This window comes from Diceros bicornis, chromosome 9 (genome assembly GCF_020826845.1).
Source record: "Diceros bicornis minor isolate mBicDic1 chromosome 9, mDicBic1.mat.cur, whole genome shotgun sequence".
Taxonomy (NCBI): Eukaryota; Metazoa; Chordata; class Mammalia; order Perissodactyla; family Rhinocerotidae; genus Diceros; species Diceros bicornis.
Genome location: NC_080748.1, coordinates 73,733,940 through 73,755,683, shown reverse-complemented (window position 1 = coordinate 73,755,683; position 21,744 = coordinate 73,733,940). Strand labels below are relative to the sequence as shown.

The 21,744-nt window shown below is 39.9% G+C and overlaps 1 protein-coding gene across 2 annotated transcripts in view; it reads right to left on the bottom strand.

The window, feature by feature from the left end:
- The window catches only part of RAP2A (RAP2A, member of RAS oncogene family), a 41,671-nt gene extending 21,817 nt beyond the window's left edge, over positions 1 to 19,854 (bottom strand). Inside the window, exons 1-2 of one of the 2 annotated variants that reach the window (XM_058548401.1) lie at positions 19,297 to 19,854; positions 16,229 to 16,503 (exon numbers count right to left, since the gene is read on the bottom strand). In XM_058548401.1, coding sequence (XP_058404384.1) covers positions 16,317 to 16,503; positions 19,297 to 19,610 — 501 coding nt within the window. In that variant the 5' untranslated portion in view covers positions 19,611 to 19,854 and the 3' untranslated portion in view covers positions 16,229 to 16,316. Of the gene's footprint in view, positions 1 to 16,228; positions 16,504 to 19,296 lie in introns of those variants that run through there. The other variant, XM_058548400.1, reaches the window with a different exon arrangement.
- Positions 19,855 to 21,744: the final 1,890 nt, after the last annotated feature.

The window sequence follows — 21,744 nt, the reverse complement described above, 5'->3', positions numbered from 1 at the left end:
GAAATGGAGATTGTCCACCCTGGTAATGTGGTATTTGTGAGGAAGTGTTCACAACTAGAAACCTAAAACCTTGTCATTTAGAAACCGAATGCAAAAATTATCTGAATAAACCAGTTGATTCTATTTTTTTTTTTTTAAACCACAATATCCAAGACATCCAAAGTAAGGCAGAGGAAAGCAGTTGTTGGTCTATATTTGGTACTTTAACATGTGGCTAAACTTCAATCTGTATTTTAATGTACATTCAGTCACCAAATCAAAGATATATCATTTTAAAATCTGTCAACAAAGTAGGCTTCTCTTACGTAATTTAAATAGCAGGGGAAATTCAAGCTTGGATGCATATATGAAGAACACACAACTTTCACTTATTAAAGGAACAAAGGTGTTCAGACATAAAACATGCATTTTATCTTTAGTGAGAGTTGAAATCTGAAACCTGTGCATCAAAAAACAGGTCCAACTACTGTACTTGAAAAGACTAAATTGAGTCCATTGCTCAAGAATATGCAAATTACTTGAACTGTTATCTACATTTATATCTGGATTAAATTATACGATATATCTTTTCAGCACCCCTTCATTCAGAATTCCTGGCAAAAGTGTTTATGAATGAAAATTCATATGTATCTGGTACACAGTTAAAGTTCAATTAGAAATACTTTTTTTTTTGGTGAGGAAGATTAGCCCTCAGCTAACATCTGTTGCCAATCCTCCTCTTTTTGCTGAGAAAGACTGGCCCTGGGCTAACATCCATGGCCCATGGGTCCATCTTTCTCTACTTTACATGTGGGACACCTGCCACAGCACAGCTTGATAAGCCGTGAGTAGATCTGCACCCGGGACTGCTGAACCTTGGAACCCTGGGCTGCCAAAGTGGAGTGCGCGAACTTAACTGCTGCACCACTGGGCCGGCCCCAATTACAAATACTTTTTAAAAGCTATCTCTGAATGAAGAAGATTTAAAAATGCATGAAAGCCATGAAGAGCTAAGTTTTTTAGGAAGTTTTAAATTATGAACAGAAAAGTATTTGTCCTGGAAGATTTTTCTATTGTTGTACTAAGATCTTAAAATATTTCTTATTTCCAAATCACTAAATACAAACAGCACCGAATAAAATTAAAAAAAAAAAAAAAACCCAAAACAAACACACTAAATCTCTACAATCCAGCTTTCTAGAAAGCCCAGGTTATCAGACCAGCAAAATTAGCATTTCTTCTCTCCAGCAGTAAACAGCTCAGGGGAAGAGCACATCAATTACACATAACATGTAACCGCATAAGATTGATTGGTGATGTCTATTAAAAAGGTTTTTTCATTTGAACCAGAAGTAACAGGTGACAGATGGAAAAGGCAAAACAAAACAAATGCACAATGAAGAAAGGAGCTGGAAACTATCATTATTGGCAGAGATTATGGTGCCCAACAGCGGCCAAGGGAGAATAATGAGCTACAGATATTTTGAGAGGATTCAAGCCAACACTGAAGTAAAAGAAGTTAGAAACAGTTAGAAGAACTCACTGTGAGAGCAAAGGAGAATGGGTGGTAAGTAAAAAGTCTTCAGTAGCCTCTCAGAGTAATCACGGCTGGGATGAGAGGCTGTAACAACAGGTCTGGTATAGTAGTGATTACAGAGGATGGGCAGAGCAAGAATTATTGGATGGGAGAAAATCTGTCCCTTCATTTTCATTCCTGCTACAAAAACCCTTTCATTTCCAAAATAACTCACACTTGAGCTATGCAACAGTCTCCTAACTGGTCCCATCTCCAATTTCTCACCCTTCTATGCTAACCTATACGCCACTTCAACAATAATTATGTTAAAACACTGCTTTTACAGTCCTCTCCCCATCCCCCAAACCCACTACCTCAGAAAAACACATGATGGCTCCACAATGACTCGATCAAGCCTATCCCCAGGCTTACAGTCAGCCTCAACCACAACGTGGTCACTGGCTAAAATCATGATGGACTGCACTGCCAGGCAGAGAGGGCTGGATGTGGATTTAGAGGACCTAGACCTAAGTGTCAGCTCTGCTCCCTTGGATATGTTATGCGATCTTTCTGAGCCTCAGGTTCCTTACTTGTGAAACACAAACATTAGTGATACTTAGATATTGTTAAGGAAGATGACGGCGGTGACTTTACTAATAATAACTAGCATCTGTAGAGGGTTTAGCAGTGCCAGACACTGCGCTAAGCAGGTTACATGAGTTACCAATTAAAGTATTATGGACACTGTGAAATACTACAGAAATGCTAATTATTCTTTTCTAAGTTCTCTCAAACCATCTGTTAGTAAGTCAGTTCTAGAATCCTAATTGTGGTCACATATCTATAAAAATGTACAAAAATTGTTACATAGTATCTTATCTCCTATCTCTGGCTTCCATTCCCCTGGCAAGGATGGCCAAATCTCACTTTCTAGTCTGAAGACCATTAATGCTTGAGCAAGATTTGAGAAAAACACACAGTTACTATTCTCTCTAACATCAGAGGTTAACAATTTACCATCTTCTCCAAACAGAAGTACCTTTCTTTTTTATTCTATTCATCTTCTCACTCTAAACACTGTTAAGCCACTAGATAAAGCTCTGAAGCCCTAATAAGATAATGTGGGGTAATAAAATAGAAAACAGAAAAAAAATACATTTTGAATAGAATTAGGAGTTCTGAGATAAAGCACTATTCCTGCCTTAAGCCAGCTGTGCTGCCTCTGAAGTTACATCTGGGACCTCAGGAAGGCAAGGACCATGAATGTTTTACACGTAGCTGTATCTCCAGTGTGGGAATCAATTCTTGACACTTACGGGCATACAAAACAGAATTGAGTGATGATCTTCGAATATGACAGTTTTCACATGTAGCCCATAGTGAAAATGTCCCAGAAACAACGCAAACATATCCATGGTCACCAGGCTGAAACAGCATTTTTGGATGCACACTATCTATAGTGCTTTTTTTTTTATTCTTTATCATACCTTGCATTAGATGCTGAAATGCTTAAACTGATTCACGGTAAAAGGGGTCTCCAGAGACCTGGGAGGAAAATGGCCAACCACAGAATGTAATGACCTGAAGGGACCTATATTTATAAATTCAACAAACATTTACTGGGTGCTTTCCACGTGCCAGGTGCTGGAGATCAAAACTGAAGCAGATTACCACTAGATACACAGAAGAGGCTTTTTTCGTTAACAAAAATTAGACGGTACAGGCCAATTACTTTTATGAACAATACACTGTGGGTAGAGTGAAGGGGGAGTACAGACCATTATTACAAGCAGTTGCAAACGGTATACATATATACTTAGATTTTCTGCTGAAACTAAAATTTAATGTTATATTCTTAATAAAATTAAATGTAATCTTGAAAGTGCAGCTAGTCATGTGTGGGCAGGAACAGTACAATGTTACAGGACAGATAAATTGTGAGGGCAGACGGTAGGTGCCTGCTTCAATTTGCCACCTTTTAAGGGTTAAGATAAATTCATTAATTCACTTATCACTTACCTTCAATGAATACTTTTTAAGGATCTTCACAAAGAAATCCAAAGGACCAACAGTACTCTTTTATCCAAATAATTTCTAAAATATCAACATGTTTACCTAAAAATATTTTATTGGTCCAGATTACTATTGCTGCATAAAAAACTACCCCAAAACTCAATGTCTTAACATTATCCTTTCCCTATACTTGGTGATGGTGTGGGTCAGGAACTTGGGCAGAGCTCGGGCAGGTGATTCTTCTGCTCCAGGTGGCACTGACTGGGCTTGCTCAGTGGTGTTCAGTGAGGGCTGGACTGGGTGGAGGGTCGAAGACGGCTTCATCACAGGCCTGCGGGCCCTGCTGGAAGGGCAGCTCCCTCCCCCTCTCCATGTATCTCAGGGTCTCTCCATGTGTTCTCTCCATGTGTTCTCTAGCAGGGTGGACTTCTTACAAGGCTGCTCAGAGCTCCAAGAGACCAGGTGGAACATGCTTAGTGCTCTTAGACACTAGGCCCATAACTGGGTTAGCAGCACTTCTGCTATACTCTACAGCCCAGCCCAGATTCAAGGAGAGGGGAAACAGATCCTACTTTTCAATCGGAATTGTGTCAAAGAATCTGCAGCCATCTTTAATCCAGCATGCTTAGTAAAAAAGACGTCATCTTTTAAAATTGAACAAAATTTCCAGTTGATGAGGATTTTTTCACCTAAATTAACAAATGCAGTACAAAAGGATGTTGGCCAGGTCATAGAAAGAGACTAGTTTATATAGACCAGATGTCACAAAAATATATATATAAATGGGATTTAAATTCTTATGATTCTAAAAACAGGTATCTGAGGTAAGAGTCTAGAGAGACCATATAATTTATTGCCCAAACAGAGACACTTTTGAGATGGAAAGCAGCACCATAAATAAATGTGCCAGAGCCACAGGCATTAACCTGGACTGTCGCACGTAAATAGAGACACGGCCACCCCTGGAGAAAAAGAAATAGCTCAAAGCTGTGGTACTTATTCAAAGGAAAATACATATGGGATTGTTAGAAGCCAATCAGTACTGCTGACAAAGAAAAGCTCAGGACTCGTTCTTTTCATAGGATGTGCTGAGGGGAGCAATGCAACAAATCTCCTTCCCCCAAATAATCCCTTCCTCCATAAAGGTACAAATATTTCTTTCAACAAAACCACATGATATGCTCACGGTGGCCTCAGGAATAAACATTTTCTGTCATTAAGAGTAGCCTCTTCAAATGTATATACCTCTGGGAGGCATCCTACCATAGTTAAGGCACTGACTTGTTAGGCAGGGATGGTCAACTTCTCCCAAGGTAAATGCTGCCAGCGGGCCAGCGCATTCTCTCTTCTGGTCCCGCACACAGCTGGAGGGTCCTTCCGCAACAGCGCTCTGTGCAGCTGATGCCCCTACTGAGATGAACACTGTCTGTATGCTTCCTCACTAAAGGCAGTGGCACGCCAAAACTGCTTAATGGCTATTCAAGAGCAAGAACAGATAGAGAGTTCATGCAAACACTACTGCTCCTTAATGCCAGACCACTGAAAAAACGTTCTGTGTCATAAATATTATGGATAAACTGAATTAACCATTGAGAAATTCTTCTCTCATCTCCCACTCTTCAAAGATAAACCTGAAAAATTGTCTTACTTTCTAGTTAGCTTTCATGCATGTACTCATGCATGTATTTAACCACTTGTCTTACAATGAGCCTCCAGTCCTTCACTATACCAACATTACTCGTGGCCAAAGTCTGTCTGGAGGGCTGGTTCCTAAAGCAGAACAGGACAACGGTCTGAGGTATGCGGGTCATGTGGGTGAGGGGGGGATTATATTTTGAATAGTACAGTTTTATATATACTATAATTGGATATTTCAGTTTTGCTAAATGCAAAAAACAAACAAAAAAATGATATGAAGATAAAGCCTATTCTTCGTTTCTTAAAGTATATTGACTATCCCTGATAACCAACTTTTACCTTTAGCTAGTCTCCCAGCTATCTTCCCGGAGTACTAGCTAATTTATTCCATCTTCTCTCAATTTTCCATAAATCAGTTTACTTTTCTAATGCTTCCTAAAATAATAATTCTTCTCAAACCATTTTATAACCAAATACAAACAGAAAATAAGATTTCATTTCTAAAGAGGATCAAAATGTACTAAATATAACAAAATAAATACATAACTATTGGCATTGGTCTTATAGACAAATTTTTGACCTTCTATAGTAAGTTAGAATGCATAAAAATTCCTTAGAAAAGGTGGCCTAGTAAAAGCAATGTTTTTGGTGGAAAAATATTTTGAAACTTAAGAAATCAAATTGTTTTAAAAATGTATTTCTGTCTGTCTCTATTTATAATTAACTCAATTCTGTCAAATATATATTCACTTATAGTACATTTTGGCATATGAGAAGGACAAAGATAGTACCTTGTACTTATTTTGCATAACACCCAGGGCAATGTTATGTAAATGAAGTGGCTTAAACCAAACTATTTGATGTTGACAGTAATGACTTTTATACTAAGACAGATAAAACTTCTTCTGGAATCAATTTATTAAAAAGCTCTGTCAACACATTACTATATATATGTATGTTATATATACTGCTATTAATATATATTATATATTACTATATATATAGTTATATATAGTTTATATACACACACACATATATCCATAAGATTTTTTTTCTAAATTTTTATTTATTTTTTTCCCCCAAAACCCCACTAGATAGTTGTATGTCATAGTTGCACAGCCTTCTAGTTGCTGTATGTGGAACGTGGCCTCAGCATGGCCGGAGAAGCGGTGCGTCGGTGCGCGCCCGGGATCCGAACCCGGGCTGCCAGCAGCGGAGCGCTCGCACTTAACTGCTAAGCCACGGGGCCGGCCCTCCATAAGAGTGTTAAAATTATCTTTACCTCACGCATAGTTTTTGGTATTTACAAAAAGGTCTATTATCATCATCAGCGTGTGTGTGTGTGTGTGTGTGTGTGTGTGTGTGCACGCGCGCGCGGAAAATCAGCCCTGAGCTAACATCCATGCCAATCCTCCTCTTTTTTTTTTGCTGATGAAGACTGGCCCTGGGCTAACATCCGTGCCCATCCTCCTCCACTTTATATGGGACGCCGCCACAGCATGGCCTGACAAGCGGTGCACCGGCACACGCCCAGGATCCGAACCCGGGCCACCAGCAGCGGAGCGCCTGCACTTAACCGCTACGCTACGGGGCCGGCCCCACATCATCATCAAAATTTTGTAAAAGAAAAATGTTATTTAACAAATACTTAATATTACATGCCTGATTACTTTTTATAAAATATTTTTTATATTTAAAATGTATGTATTAAAAATTATCACAATTCTTTGTGAGTCACAAAAACATACTGTGACCATTTATAACCAACAGAGCCTCCAGGGGAAGGCAGACACCAAGCACTCAGGGTCTACGCTCTGAGTTCTATAACATGATGTACCAGCACTTCAGACACAGAGGAGAAAACAGTGGGAAAAGTGGAACTGCAACACTGGATTAGCTATATAATTTATCTAGATATGGCAAGGCCACTCAGGCTAACTCCTAAAACATCATGCGGTATGCTGTCTTACAAAGTAAGAAAACGCTTGGGTTTCATTCCTTTTTCAGTAATTTTTGATGAAATTTTGTTATTGACATTTTACAGTTACTATGTAAAAAAACACTTTACATTCATTACCTCATTAATTATGTTATACCCATATTATAGATGAGGAAATTGAGATGCAGATGTTAACTTGCTCCTAATGGCATAACTAATGAGTCCTGGAGCTCAGCTTTAACCAGATTAACACTTACTGTCTTCACATATGAGAAGATTAGATCAGATGCACAATAAAACACTGAATTAGAACACTTATAATATAAACAGTATTTCTTATGTTCATTGGAAACTTAAAGATGGACGTATTTAGAACAAAATTCTCCAACCAGAAACAGAGAAAAATCACTCTAAGATTTCATTTAGAGAGCTGTAAAGACACCCAGTAAAGAAGAAAATACTAATATGTAATGAATTATTAATATGATGTAGGATTTCCACATTTGAATTATTAATTTTTAAGGGGTTGCTCCTAGGAAAGCATGAGAAATAACACTTCTAAATGACTTAAGTAAAGGTTTGCAATGTTTCTCTTGGGTGATTTTACTAAGTGATTTTAAGATATTTATAATTATATGGTCATCTTCATCCATTTTTACTGTCTTAAAGGGAGAGCTGAATCAATATCGTCCTGGACAGATGCAGCAAACCTCTTAAAAAGATCAGTTTCCAAAACCTCCTCCGCAACCTGTTGTAGTAGTGGAGAATTCCTGCAATCACACACCCTAGTCTGAATCCTACCTCCACATCCCCTTCTCTGTTCTAAGTTTTCACAAGGCAGGAGCTATCCTGCCTTATCAGAATGAACAAAACTAAATGAGAAGTACGTCCTCATATTTCTAATATGCACAACAAACAGTAATAAATGCTTCCTCAAAAGATATACTTTATGTATCTTTTTGTTCAGCGACTAATGTTATCTTTCTCTGTAACAGAGGTAGCATTTACTAACTCATGCTGGGAAGTATTTCACTTTTGTAGCATTTACATAGCATTGCTGGAAACTGGAAAAGTAGGAAGAGAAAATAAAAGTTCAAAATATTAAAGAAATAGTTGCATTTATTTTTCTCAGAGTAAAATGTTTTAGGATAGCAGTTTTCAATTGTGTGTGATGAGATCAATTTAGTGGGTCAAGAGGAGCATTTAAAAACAAATGAAATAGAATAGAAAACAATAAAATAGAAAATATAACACAAGCAACATAACAAGTGTAACTACTGTTTCATGAAACTTTGGTTTCAGCTATATGTATTTATGCCTGTGTGTGTTCTGTTACAGTGTAGAAGATGTTTCTTACTGAGGGCCATGATTAAGAAAATGTGAATGCCACTGCTGAGTAAATATACAGAAGTGGACAGAGAGATGTGTTATTTTTTTCTCAATATTTTGTTTTTGACAGATAATAACAACTAAAAAACACAAATTATTAAGACTGATGAAAGAAATTGAAGACGACACAAATAAATGGAAAGATATTCTACATCCATTGATTGGAAAAATTAATACTGTTAAAATGTCCACTCTGGGCCAGCCCCGCAGCTTAGCGGTTAAGTGCACGCACTCCGCTACTGGCGGCCCGGGTTCGGATCCCGGGTGCGCACTGATGCACTTCTTCTCTGGCCATGCTGAGGCCGCGTCCCACATACAGCAACTAGAAGGATGTGCAACTATGACATACAGCTATCTACTGGGGCTTTGGGGGAAAAAAAAAGGAGGAGGATTGGCAATAGATGTTAGCTCAGAGCCGGTCTTCCTCAGCAAAGAGGATTAGCATGGATGTTAGCTCAGGGCTGATCTTCCTCACAAAAAAAAAAAAAAAAAATGTCCACTCTACCCAAAGCAACCTACAGATTCAATACAATCCCTATCAAAATTCCAATGGCATTTTTTTTTGCTGAGGAAGATTAGCCCTGAGCTAACATCTGCTGCCAATCTTCCTGTTTTTTTCTTTTGCTTGAGGAAGATCAGTCCTGAGCTAATATCTGTGTCACTCTTCCTCTATTTTGTATGTAGGTCACAGCCACAGCATGGCTGACAAGTGGTGTAGGTCCACGCCTGGGATTGGAACCACTGAAGTGGAGCACATGGAGCTTTAACCACTAAGCCACAGGGCTGGCCCCTCCAATGGCATTTTTCACAGAAACAGAACAAATAATCCTAAAATTTGTACAGAACCACAAAAGACCCTGACTAGCCAAAGCAATCTTGAGAAAGAACAACAAAGCTGCAGGCATCACATTTCCTGATTTCAAACTATATTACAAAGACACAGTAATCAAAACAGTGTGGTATTGAGATAAAAACAGACACACACATCAATGGAACAGAATAGGGAACCCAGAAATAAACCCATGCATATATGGTAAACTAATTTATGACAAAGGAACCAAGAATATACAAAGGGGAAAGGACAGTCTTTTCAATAAACGATGCTGGCAAAACCAGATAGTCACATGCAAAAGAATGAAACTGGATCACTATCTTATATCACACACAAAAATTAGCTCAAGATGGATTAAAGACTTAAATGTAAGACCTGAAACCATAAAACTCCTAGAAGAAAATTTGGGGCTAAGCTCCTTGACAATGGTCTTGGCAATGATTTTTTGGATTTGACCCCAAAAGCAACAGCAACAAGAGCATAAATAAACTAATGGGACTATATCAAACCAGAAACTTCTGTAAAAGGAAATCAACAAAATGAAAAGGCAACCTACAGAATGGGAGAAAATATCTGCAAATCAAATATCTGATAAAGAGTTAATATCTAAAATATATGAAGAACCCATATAACTAAACAGAAAAACAAACAAACAATCAGATTAAAAAACAGGCAGAGGATTTGATAGACATTTCTCCAAAGAAGATATGCAAATGGCCCCAGGTATATAAAAAGGTGCTCAACTTCATTAATCATCAGGGAAACGCAAATCAAAACTACAATGAGGTATCACCTCACACCTGTTAGAACGGCTATTATTATTTTTAAATACAAGAAATAACAAGTGTTGGCAAGGATGTGGGGACGTGGGGAAAAGGGAAGTGTTGGGCATGTTGGTGGGAATGTACATTGGTGCAGTCACCATAGAAATCAGTATGGAGGTTCCTCAAAAAATTAAAAATAGAACTACCATATGATCCAGCAATTCTCTTTCTGGGTATTTATCCAAAGAAAACAAAATCACTAGCTCGAAAAGGTATCTGCATCCCCATGTTCACTGCAGCATTATTTATAATAGCCAAGATATGGAAACAACCTAAGCATCCACTGATGGTTGAACGGATAAAGAAAATGTGGTATACAGACAGTCCCTGACTTTTAATGGTTTGACTTAGGATCTTTCAACTTTACGATGGTGCGAAAGCAATACGCATTCAGTAGAAATGGTACTTCAAATTTTGAATTTTGATCTTTTCTCAGGTTAGCGGTACGCGGTATGATCCTCTCTTGTGATGCTGGGCAGCAGCAGCTCACTGTCACTCCCAGTCAGCCCCGCCACCACGAGGGTAAACCATCAATACACTGACAACCATGCTGCACCCACGCAACCACTTGTTTTTCATTTTCAGTACAGTATTCAATAAATTGAGATATTCAACACCTTATTACAAAACAGGCTTTGTGTCAGATGATTTTGCCCAACTGTAGGCTAATATAAGTGTTCTGAGCACGTTCAAGGTAGGCTAAACTAAGCCAGGATATTTGGTAGATTAGGTGTATTAAATGCTTTTTTGACTTATGATATTTTCAACTTATGATGGGTTTACCGGGACGTAACGTAACCTCATCGTAAGTTGAGGAAGATTCGTGTGTGTGTGTATACACACATACATAATGGAATATTATTCAGCCATAAAAATGAACAAAAGCCCACCATAAGTGACAACATGGATGGACCTTGAGGGCATTATGCTGAGTAAAATAAGTCAAAGACAAATACCATATGATCTCATTTATATGTGGAATCTGAAATATAATAAAGCAAACCTGAATTCAGACACTACAGAGAACAGACTGGTGGTTGCCAAAGGTGAGGGGGGAATTGTGTGAAGGTGGTCAGAAGCACAAACTTCCAGTTACAGGATAATTAAGTACTACACATGTAATGTACACCTGGTGAATATAGTTAGCAATACTATATTGTATATTTGAAAGTTCCCAAGAGAGTAATCATAAAAGTTCTCACCATAAGAAAAAAAAATTGTAACTATGTGTGATGATGGGTGTTAACTAAACTTATTGTGGTAATCATTCTGCGATATATACATATATAAAATCATTATTTTTTATGAGAAATAATACTCCTGAATGTTTTAAGTGAAGGTTTACAATGTTTCTCTTGGGTAATTTCACTAAGTGAAAAAACCTAAAACTAATACAACGTTATATGTCAATTATATCTCAATAAAAATAAATTTTTAAAACCCACAAAAAGTATAAACCAAGGTATTTCTTCCTAAAATATCAATTTTGGTATGTTTTTGAATCTTAAGTGTATTAAAAACACATATTACAGAAAACAAAAACATATTAAGAAAGCATATTAAACAAAAAACAAAACAAAAAACAGCAACCTGTACAATTCTGTCAGTGACTAATTTTAGCATTTCGTGTAAAAAAGAATGTGCCATTTACAAGTGTACTTAATTTACATGCTGTAATCTATCTTAAATAGCTTATTCACATAGAGTTTTCAGTGATGTGTGACAAGTACGTTTCCCACATTAAGTAACTAAATGCGTCAAACTTCCCAAGACTTCCAACGTCGCTTTGTTACTGGACTTTCCAAACCATGACTTCAACATAACATCCCACTGATATTGGATTCAGATACCCAATCACCTTATTCTGACTCACAGGCTTAAAAAGAATCTTATTTCATAGCAGCGATCCTTAATTTAAACTGAAATTTATTAAAAATCAGGCTAATATAGGTGTTTGCTTTTTATTAGTTTTCCTACAAGAATAAAAGGCAAAATAGTTGGACTATTAAGTCTGGTATTTCCAACGAGGTTTCAATCTTTTAGAAGTATAAAGTTAAATCTATTTAAATAGTATGTTCAGTATATACCATGTTAAAATCTTAGCAACTAGAAATATGCTATTTTTAGATATTTTGACAACCTTACACTTTACCAATATATTTATATTTTACTTATACACTTTACTGAAATGCAGATGTCTAAAATCATAGCATTACCATCATTGAAATCATTTTACTAAAAGGCTCAGTTTGATCTGGTAAAGTATAAAGTTATGTTTTAGAAACAACTTTTTCTCTGTCAGGCTGAGAATAATTTTTAATATAATGAACCACAACTGTCAAAGAAATAAACAAAAAGGCAAATATATACATGGCATATTTCTGCACACTATTAAAATTCCATGATACGTTTCCTACAGAAATCCTGTTCTCTACAATTTTACTTTTGTAACTATTCTGTCTCCATGAGTTTTATCTTGTTTGAAAGTCTACTAATATTCAAACTCAAATATTTTTCCAAAAAAATTAAGAATACTTACAACTCTTTTTATACCATAGGCCAGGAAAATGTAAGTATATAATGAAACGGTAGGTAAAACCGATGGAGAGAAACAGTAACAGGGAATAGTGGAAACAGAAGCAAAGGAAACCCTAGAATGGAATCACACATGCTTCCCCAGGGGCTTAGGTTCTGAAGGCAACGGCTAAGAAAAAAACTATAAAATAAAAATCATGCTTGAAAAAAAAATCCCTTAAGTATGGTATACATGCTTTAATGTATAGATCATTGTTTAGAAATAAGTGTAAATGATAATCTATACATTTTAGTGTGCCATATATAATGTCCTAGAAGACGGCATACAGAAATTAAATCACTCAAGTATATTGCTACTGGAAAACCTGAACAAATAAAGATTCCAACTTGGTTGGCACTTCCTGTTGATTGTGTCATCTAGAGACATTTTATCAGTTCCTCCACCTTCTCCTTAATGTTTATCTAATAATTAATTATGTGACTTTTTCCTAAAGGACAGCTGGAAAGCCAACATCATCCACTTGCCTGGTGGCCTGAATAGCTCTCATTCAGTGGTCAGTCATGTCACCTTTCAAATCATCCATTCATTCTTGTCAGAGGATTTAGCAATATGCAGCAACAGTTGACATCTTTTGTCTGTGTGCAGAAGAATGGTTGGCTGGCTATTTAAATTACTTTTGCCCCCTCACCCTTTTCTTAAAAAAAAAATCACTATAATGATTTCTTGGATTATACATTTTATTGATTGAATTATCACCAATCTTAACTAGACAAGACTTGCAGATCACAGGCTGCTGACTCCTTAAGGTTCATATTAAACTTCGCCTCTTCCCTTATCGCCCCACCTAGACAGAAGTACTCACAGAACATTAGAGCTGAAGAGAGATCATCTACTCCACCTGCAAAATGAACTTTAAAAATTCCAATGCTGGGATGGCAAAAAGAAAACTACTATCCCTTAATGTTCTAATTTTACAAAGCAGCAAAAACAAGTTTCCCTTGCAGGAAAACCTTTGGGCTATATGAAGTGCCTTATGGCTATTAGGCCCTGTATCTTGTAGCCTAGCTTTCAATTACAATTTTGGTTACTGGAGGTATCAAACTGGGGAAGGAGGTATCTGTGGAGGAGGGAATGGTGGCGGACTCCAGAAGTTTCACGTATTTGGGACAAACATCACCTGATGTGTTCTCTAGTTTCAGCTCACAGCACTAATCTGTTATGGGTCAGGATCCACGTGTAGCAATTGACAATCTGCCTCCATTTTAGAGAAAGTTTTTATGGCTTACTTATTGTGAGGAGAAGTGTCCACAATCATTTGGGTCATTTGTAAGTGATCACTTACATGATATAGAAATATTAATAATAAAAAAATAGTAACATTCATTTTGGGTAGTGTATATCAACCACGTTTCCTGTTCTTTTTTCCAACCTTATAGTCTACTGCAATGTATGAAGTCTCCTCTATATATTGCAACTCTCAAGTTCTATCCTTGGCCGTATTCACTTCTAATTTCTATTCCTGGCTGTATCCATTCATCTCTCTCTCTATACTCCACCCAGCAGGTTTCCTCTCCTCTCCAAATCTGAATTATGCAGATGATCCTGAAGGAGTCTTTATATTCATACATAAACTGACCTTTCAGGCTTTACTCAAATATTTTAATTACTTATTAGGTGTATCTATCTGGATGATCACTATCTCCAAACTGAAATAATCTCTCCCAGCTATTCCTCCATAATCCTATTCACTCATGTTCAAAATGTCAAGGTTACTTTTGACCTTTCCCTCTCCTTGCCTCCCCCTAAGTTTGATTAATTCATTCTTTACAACATTATTTTGAACCATATTTCCTTTCTGTTCCTATAGACACCAGGCTAATTCAGAATCTTTATACTTCATATAGAAACTAGATTATCACAATGCTTCACAACTATTCCTCCTGGCTCTGGCCTATTGCCACTAAGCCATCTATCACATTACCATCATAATTACTACTTCCATAACAATTCTGATCATGGTCCTTGACAACAAGATCAAGTCCAAAGTCTTTAACCTTCCGTAATTTAGGTTTACATTTTTTGGCCTTATCTCCTCTCATACTCCTATATAAATTTCTAGTTTAGCCAATCTGGTCTATTCAACAGCTAACAAATATATTCTATGCATTTCCCATGCTATTTCCTCCATCTGGAAAACATCGTGCTCCTGATTTTTTTAAGGTTTATATTAAAATTTGCCTCTTCCCCTGTCACCCCAATTAGATAGAAGTACTCTCAGAGAATGTTAGAGATGAAGGAAGATCATCTACTCCATCTGCAAAATGAGCTTTAAAGAATCATCTTCTCCATCTATAAAATTAAAATGTTTGGGGAAACTAAAGCCAAAGGAAAATAAAAATATTTTTCTTTCTGAACACTACTTTTTTTCAATATGTTTTTCTTGATTGCTATGTGCCAGGAGCTGTGCTAGCCACCTGGGATTAGAATTTCATGAGAGAGACCGATTGTATGTAAATTATCTTACAAACAATGAAACTTTGATGAGTGCTACAGGAAGAGGGAAGTACAGGGGGCCAGTGCTGTCTGAAGTACTCACTGGAGGGCTGAGGCATGAAGGTAATCCAGGGTGGGAAGACAGGAAGGAGTTAATTCAGTCTGCAAAGACTTTCCTGAGGGGGAAACCTTTTAAGCCGTGGAGAAAGAGGGAGCAGGAATAAACTCTGCAAAAGGTAGATGATTTCCACAGGTAGAGAACCTATAGATTGACACTTTTAAGGAAATAAAAGAAGGTCTGGGTACTGGAATCTAATGGATGAGGAGGGTTGTAAGGGTGAGGCTGTAAAGGCAGGGAGGGACAAGAGCGTGCTGGGCCTGGGAAGGTCATGTGGAAGATTTCTGGGCTTCATCCTAAGAACAACAGGCCTTGGATAACATGTTCAAGATACTCCAGCCGGGACCATGGCTTACCCTGGGAGGAATGAGAAAAGCAATTATGAAATCAGAAAGAACTCTGGTTTCATTTCAATGGAAATATTTTCTGTATCCCTATCACTCTTTCTTTTATGTGTGATCTCAATCAAAGTCAAGTTAAAAAAAGAAAGCATAGGAATTTATAAATACAGTCATTTTCAGTTGGTCCACTTGGCTTTGACAGGAGGTTGTGTATGTATATGGATGTCTGTGCACCTGTAAACACTTGAGGAAGTATGGGCCTGTTTTATATTTTTTGAAAGCAAAACGTTCCATACAAGAACAATCCAATGCAAAGCTCCATTTCATTGTGTGGCCATGCATTAGTGCTATACTTGAAGTTAAATATTCATCCTCCTGCTCCTTCCCACACGATCCTTAATAAGGGAAAATATTTTAAGAGAACACCAACAAAATTTTTCTAAGGATTGTTCTACTCTGCATTGCTTTTTAGTCTCATCTTGTCTACACTAGGTAAGGAATTTCAATATACAATCACACATTACTTTCCTCCAAAATTACATTTATGTCAAGGATAAAATTTAAAGAAGGCAGCGTAACAAAGTTATTAATAAAAGAACAGCTGGAACTCTGCAGCAATTTCTGTTTGAGGTATTGTGTTGGACACCTTAAAACATATTTTATCATCTAATCCTAACAAAGACTAAGAGGTGCATGCTCTACTCTATTTTACAGATAAGGAAACTGAGGCTTAGAGAAGCAAGCATTTCTCCAAAACATACACACCTTATACCTGAGCTGTCCAGTGGTAGCCTGTAGCCACATGTGACTACTGAGCACTTGAAGTATGGCTCGTCTGAATTGAGATGTGCTGTTAAGTGTACATTATACACCAGATTTTGAAGACTTGGTATGAAAAAGAAAGTAAAATATATCAATTTTTGAATACTGATTACATGTTGAAATGACAATATTTTGGATATGACAGGTTAAATAAAATGCACTATTAAAATTAATTTCACCTGCTTTATATATTTTTAAAATCAACTACTAGAAATCTTAAAATTACATATGTAGCTCACATTATATTTCCATTGATCAGTGCTGCCCTAGACCAAAGGCCAGATATTGAATTTGCCAGTAAATACCAAGTTGAAAGGCAGCCTGGTATGGAAGAAAAGAAGATGGTACATGGATTCAGGCAGATCTTGGTTTAAATCACCTCTCCCTCAATGACTGGTCTTGGGCAAAATACCAAACCTCTCTGCACTTCATTTATGTCATCTGCTTTATGGTGATATTAAATATCCCCAAACAACTGTTGTATTAATACGTAAGGCAGCTAGCAGGCAGAGGGGAGGGAACAATTACTAAATACCTCCTATAGCAACTGGTTAATTTAAAAATTAAACCCAAAAAGAGTAGAAAATTCACTTATTAGAAAATCCTGTCTTATTCTCTTTAAGTGGGAAGAGTTAAAGAACTACACTGAACACTTGCTTTAGCATAATATATTATATATTATAGTATACATAATATACAGACCCTTTCTTTCTCTCAAGGTAAGTTGCTTATCATATGCTATAGGCTAGGAGGCCAGATGATGAGGTTAGGGTGAGGTATAAAATATCAGGACACACAAGGGCCCCAGTGGGTCTTATGGATACAATGGATGAATCCAGAGAAAAGAGCTTATGGACTCTATTTCAGCTGATCAATGATCTTTTTACATCAAAACTGAGACTGCTAAGTAAAATGACATCTGGGCAAGTAGAGTTTTACTCTTTTTTTCTTCCTGGGTCACAGTGCAAACAAGCAAATTGTTCCAGTTTACAAATAAATTGTACCAAGTTTAGACTAACCCATTATTAGTAATCTGCACTAAATCATAAGAAACGACAAAATCATGTGCACTATACTATCCAATGATATTTTGCCATTCTGTTCCCTAGGCTTGTCTCAAGAAGTTTGCCCTGGGTATGTGACTTTATCAACGTATGTATTATATGTATATATTTAAATGCAAAGGGTGAGGCATTTACTTCAACTATTTGATATATGTATATGGCCTAAGACTGACATGTGAAATATATTAGACTACTCTGTTCTGCAGTTTTGTTTTGGATTTTTCTGAGTAGCTGGGGTGGGAGGAGTAATAAATAAGGATATGAGTCACTAAAATGTAGCCCCAAAATGTCATATACATATTAAGCTTAACACCAAAATCGTTCATTTGTTAACTATAAGCAATTATGAAAACAAGGTTGGAGAAGTAAAAGCTATCAGATTCACAGATCTTAGAGCAGCAGCAGAGGCCAGGAAAAAATTCACTTTATCCTACTTTGAAATTTAATGAAAGAAATAACACACAAAATTTTAGTTTAGCTATTAAAGTGCATATTCAGTGAGTTAAGGGGGGGTCATGGAGAGAGAGCCTCCTCTTTGATCTCATCTGTTGCATTAAAAATCCACCACTGGTAATGAATTTTTGAGCACTCCCTGATTTAGTACACGTGACTTGGCCCTGGCTCTTTCAGAATGAGCAGACTCCAACTGACTTATAATGTGATTGTGTCTACAGTACACTTACAACCATCTTTCAGTAAATGTCTTTCAAGTTAGAGCTATAGGTAGAATTAGGTGGGAAAAAGAAAAACTAAATCAAAATTATTAGCAATTATTAACTAATAATAAGAACCAGACAAAAACATTAATGTGTAATTAAACAGTAATTAGAATAATCTGCTAAAACTTTGAACTAAGATATTACTACATTTTTAATGCTTGAAACTATAGAAAAAATATACTCAATTTAACAGAAAATAAACATTTTAAGCCATTTAAACTACCATCATATTTCCGAAAAGCATACTCTAGAAAAGAGTTTCTATCAGGATAGACCTTATCTGCATTAACTTTAAATTATCTAATACTTGAGTCACACCCTGAAAAAACTTCTCTTTTGTTTCCAGGAATGCTTTTTTCTTTTTTTTTTTTTTTTGAGGGGGGTAAGGCAGCTAGATTAAAACAAAAAGCTGCATTCTTTAATGTGAACGGCATATTTGTACTCTTATATGCTAATACTCTCTCAATCCCACTGAGCTGCTATGGTGTCTTCAAATAATTTGATAATCCGCTTTTAAAGTTTCGTCTTAATTGGAGAGTTCATTTTCGTAAAACGCCTTGGCACCATTCAATCTTTTGAGATGAGAAAGGTCTCTTTCCTCTCGACTTGACATTTTTACGGCATACGTGTGAGCAATTTTTGCTGTCAAATATTGCAAAGGTAGGTTTTTTCGTTGTTCAGTCTGAAAATGTCTCCACTACACTTGCACAGCTCCCTTCCTCCCAACACAAACCTACCCTCCCCACTCCCCCTTGCAAGTTTTAAACTTTGTCTCCTTTGGGGTTCTGCACAAGCGCTACTAATAATATCCAAGAGACAAAGAACTGTGCTGTGGGTTCACGGGATGCCAAATTTGAGTTGTGAAACAAAGCACTCAAATTTGAGATTCAAGATGATGAGGATGGCGATGCTGGCAAAAAATTTATTACAAAGCATAAGACCCCGGAGCCACCTCCCTACACAGCTCCCCCTGCCCACGGCCACGCCGGAGCCCGGGGGAGGGAGTCCCGGCCCCGGGACGGCGGCCGCCGACCGCACCGCGGAGCCCCCTGCCTGCACCCCGGCCCTCTCACCGCTTCACTCGGATGATCTGGTCCCGCATGGGCTTGATGTCCTGGAAGCTCTGCTGGTTGACGAGGCTGTAGACGAGGATGAAGCCCTGGCCGTTCTTGATGTACAGGTCCCGCATGGACGCGAACTGCTCGGTGCCCGCCGTGTCCAGGATCTCCAGCACCGACGGCGACGAGTCCACCTCGATCTCCTTGCGGTAGAAGTCCTCGATGGTGGGGTCATATTTCTCGATGAAGGTGCCGGTCACGAACTGCACGGTCAGGGCGGATTTGCCGACCCCGCCCGAGCCGAGCACCACCACTTTGTACTCGCGCATCGTCCCTCCGCGGCCGCCGCCGCCGCCGCCGCCCGCGACATAGACCTACGCCCGCCGCGCTGCGCCCCCGGACCCTGCGCCGGCGGCCGGCCCCGCCGCCTCCCGCGGCCGCCCCCACCTCACGGCCGCCGCAGCCCCCCGGGCGCCGGCGGAGGGAGCAGCGGCCCTGGGCATGGGCCGAGCCGGGCGGCAATGCGGCCCCGCGGGCGCCGGCAGGCTCTGAGGACGAGCAGGAAGCGGGAGCCGCCGGAGCCGCCCGAGCCGCGGGCCCGCAGTGCCGCCCGCCCGCCCCGCCCCTCGCGCCTCCACGCCCAGCTCCCCGCCCGCCGCTTCCCCCGGCGCCGGAGCGCGCGCCCGAGCCCGAGTCGCGGTGCTGCCGGGGGCGGGGCCCGGCGGCCCGGGGCGGGGCCTGGCGGCGCAGCCCCGCCCCCACCCCCGTCGCCTAGCGACCAGCCGCGCGCGCTCCCGGGAGGCTCAGCGCCGCGCGGAAGCCTCTGCCCGCGCTTAGATAAACAACCGCCTCGGACGCCCAACACCCCACCCCGCACGCCCCGTCGAACCCCAGGCCTGCGTACTGAGCATGCGCAGTTTGTCCGCCTGAGCCGGGAACCGCGTCAACTCGAGAATCCCACGCTCAGAATTTGGCGGAGACAAGGTGTTAGGCGGGCCAGAGCAATCTCCAGGCTTTAACCTGAAGAGGGGAGTGAGAAGAAGACATGGGCAAGGTCGAAAAGGAGGCGTTGGCGTGAGGGCCTTGGCCGACACCACTGTCGGCCAGCATTCCTGTCTGTCAGCATTCCTGAGAAGCTTTGGTTTCATGTTGTGTAAACATAACGAGAGGAAGCTTTGTTTAAGGGGACGCGCATAAACACCACGAGATGAGGCTTTGTTTTAAGCATCAGGTCTGAGGGAGAGGTGACAGGCCCCTCACAGCCCACTGCCCGAGGCGGCGAAGGCCGGGGACCGCGGAAGCCGGGCCCCGCCCACCTCCCCCGGCCCCGCCCTTCAGTGCCCGACTTCTGTCGAGCGCTTCCCACGCCCTGTCAGCTCCGGGCGCTTGGAAAACCGGGAGAGCGGAGCCCCGAGCCGCCGCCAGAAGGCCCAGGGACACCTCATAGCAACAGCCAGCTGGGATACCTAGTAGGACGCTGGGATTCATTCCAGCCAACCAGACCCCGTCTCTGGACCCCATGGTAGTGTTCTCGGCCAATAGGGAGCAGCTTCATACCACGTGACGCCCATCCATCGGCCCACAGGGATAATGTCTAGTCGCTGGATCGTCCAACCCACCTCCCACTGCTTGGCCGGGCTGGGCGTTTGCTCCTGCGCACGCTCTGCCAACCAATCGTAGGTGGGCTGACGCATGACGGAGGCTTGCGCTGAGCCAGCCGGAATTCGCGATTGCTTTGCCACCGAGTGCCGGTGGTGTGGAGACAGGGCCGGGGCTGGTGGGGTTTGGGAGGGGTCGGAGATTGAGGGGCTGGTCGCTGTGCCCTGTTCTGGTAGGGAGCGAGATGTGTTGCAGGCGAGAGTGGTGAATTCCGCTTTTCAGGTCGTCTCCGTGGCATTCTGCCTAAATGATGGGCATGGAAATGGTGCTGAGGGCTGTGGGCCGAAGCGTGGGATGAATCGAGAAAACAGGGACTTTTGTTTTTAGGTTGAGAAATTTTCCGTACTGCAGCAGTTGCATGGTTCTTCCATGCGTGCCTCCTAAAACATTTTTTTTAAGTTACTCGGTTTTAAAACTTACCGTTTTTTCTCTGTAGCTTTAGATCTTACACACTCTCTCCCACCCATAACATCACATTGAGAAGCTATATTCCCAGATATTACTGGATTATTTTTTGTGATAGCTGATATTGGATTTACCTTCCTTAAACTATGTCTTTCTTGAACTAGTCTACACCCTACTAGCTCACGTTTCTTAGGAATAACAAATGTCTACAGTTTTAATGTTTGATCACGGCGTACCTCTTCCCCCTCCCCTTCCCCACAAGGTCATCGTATAGAGAGGATTTTAATCTGAGTTCCTCAAAAAAGCAGGTGTTGTTTTGCCATCAATTATCAAACTACTGCAAAGATGTACTCAGATTTAGTAGTGTCCTACTGCTCTGTCGCTCCATTATGTTAGAAC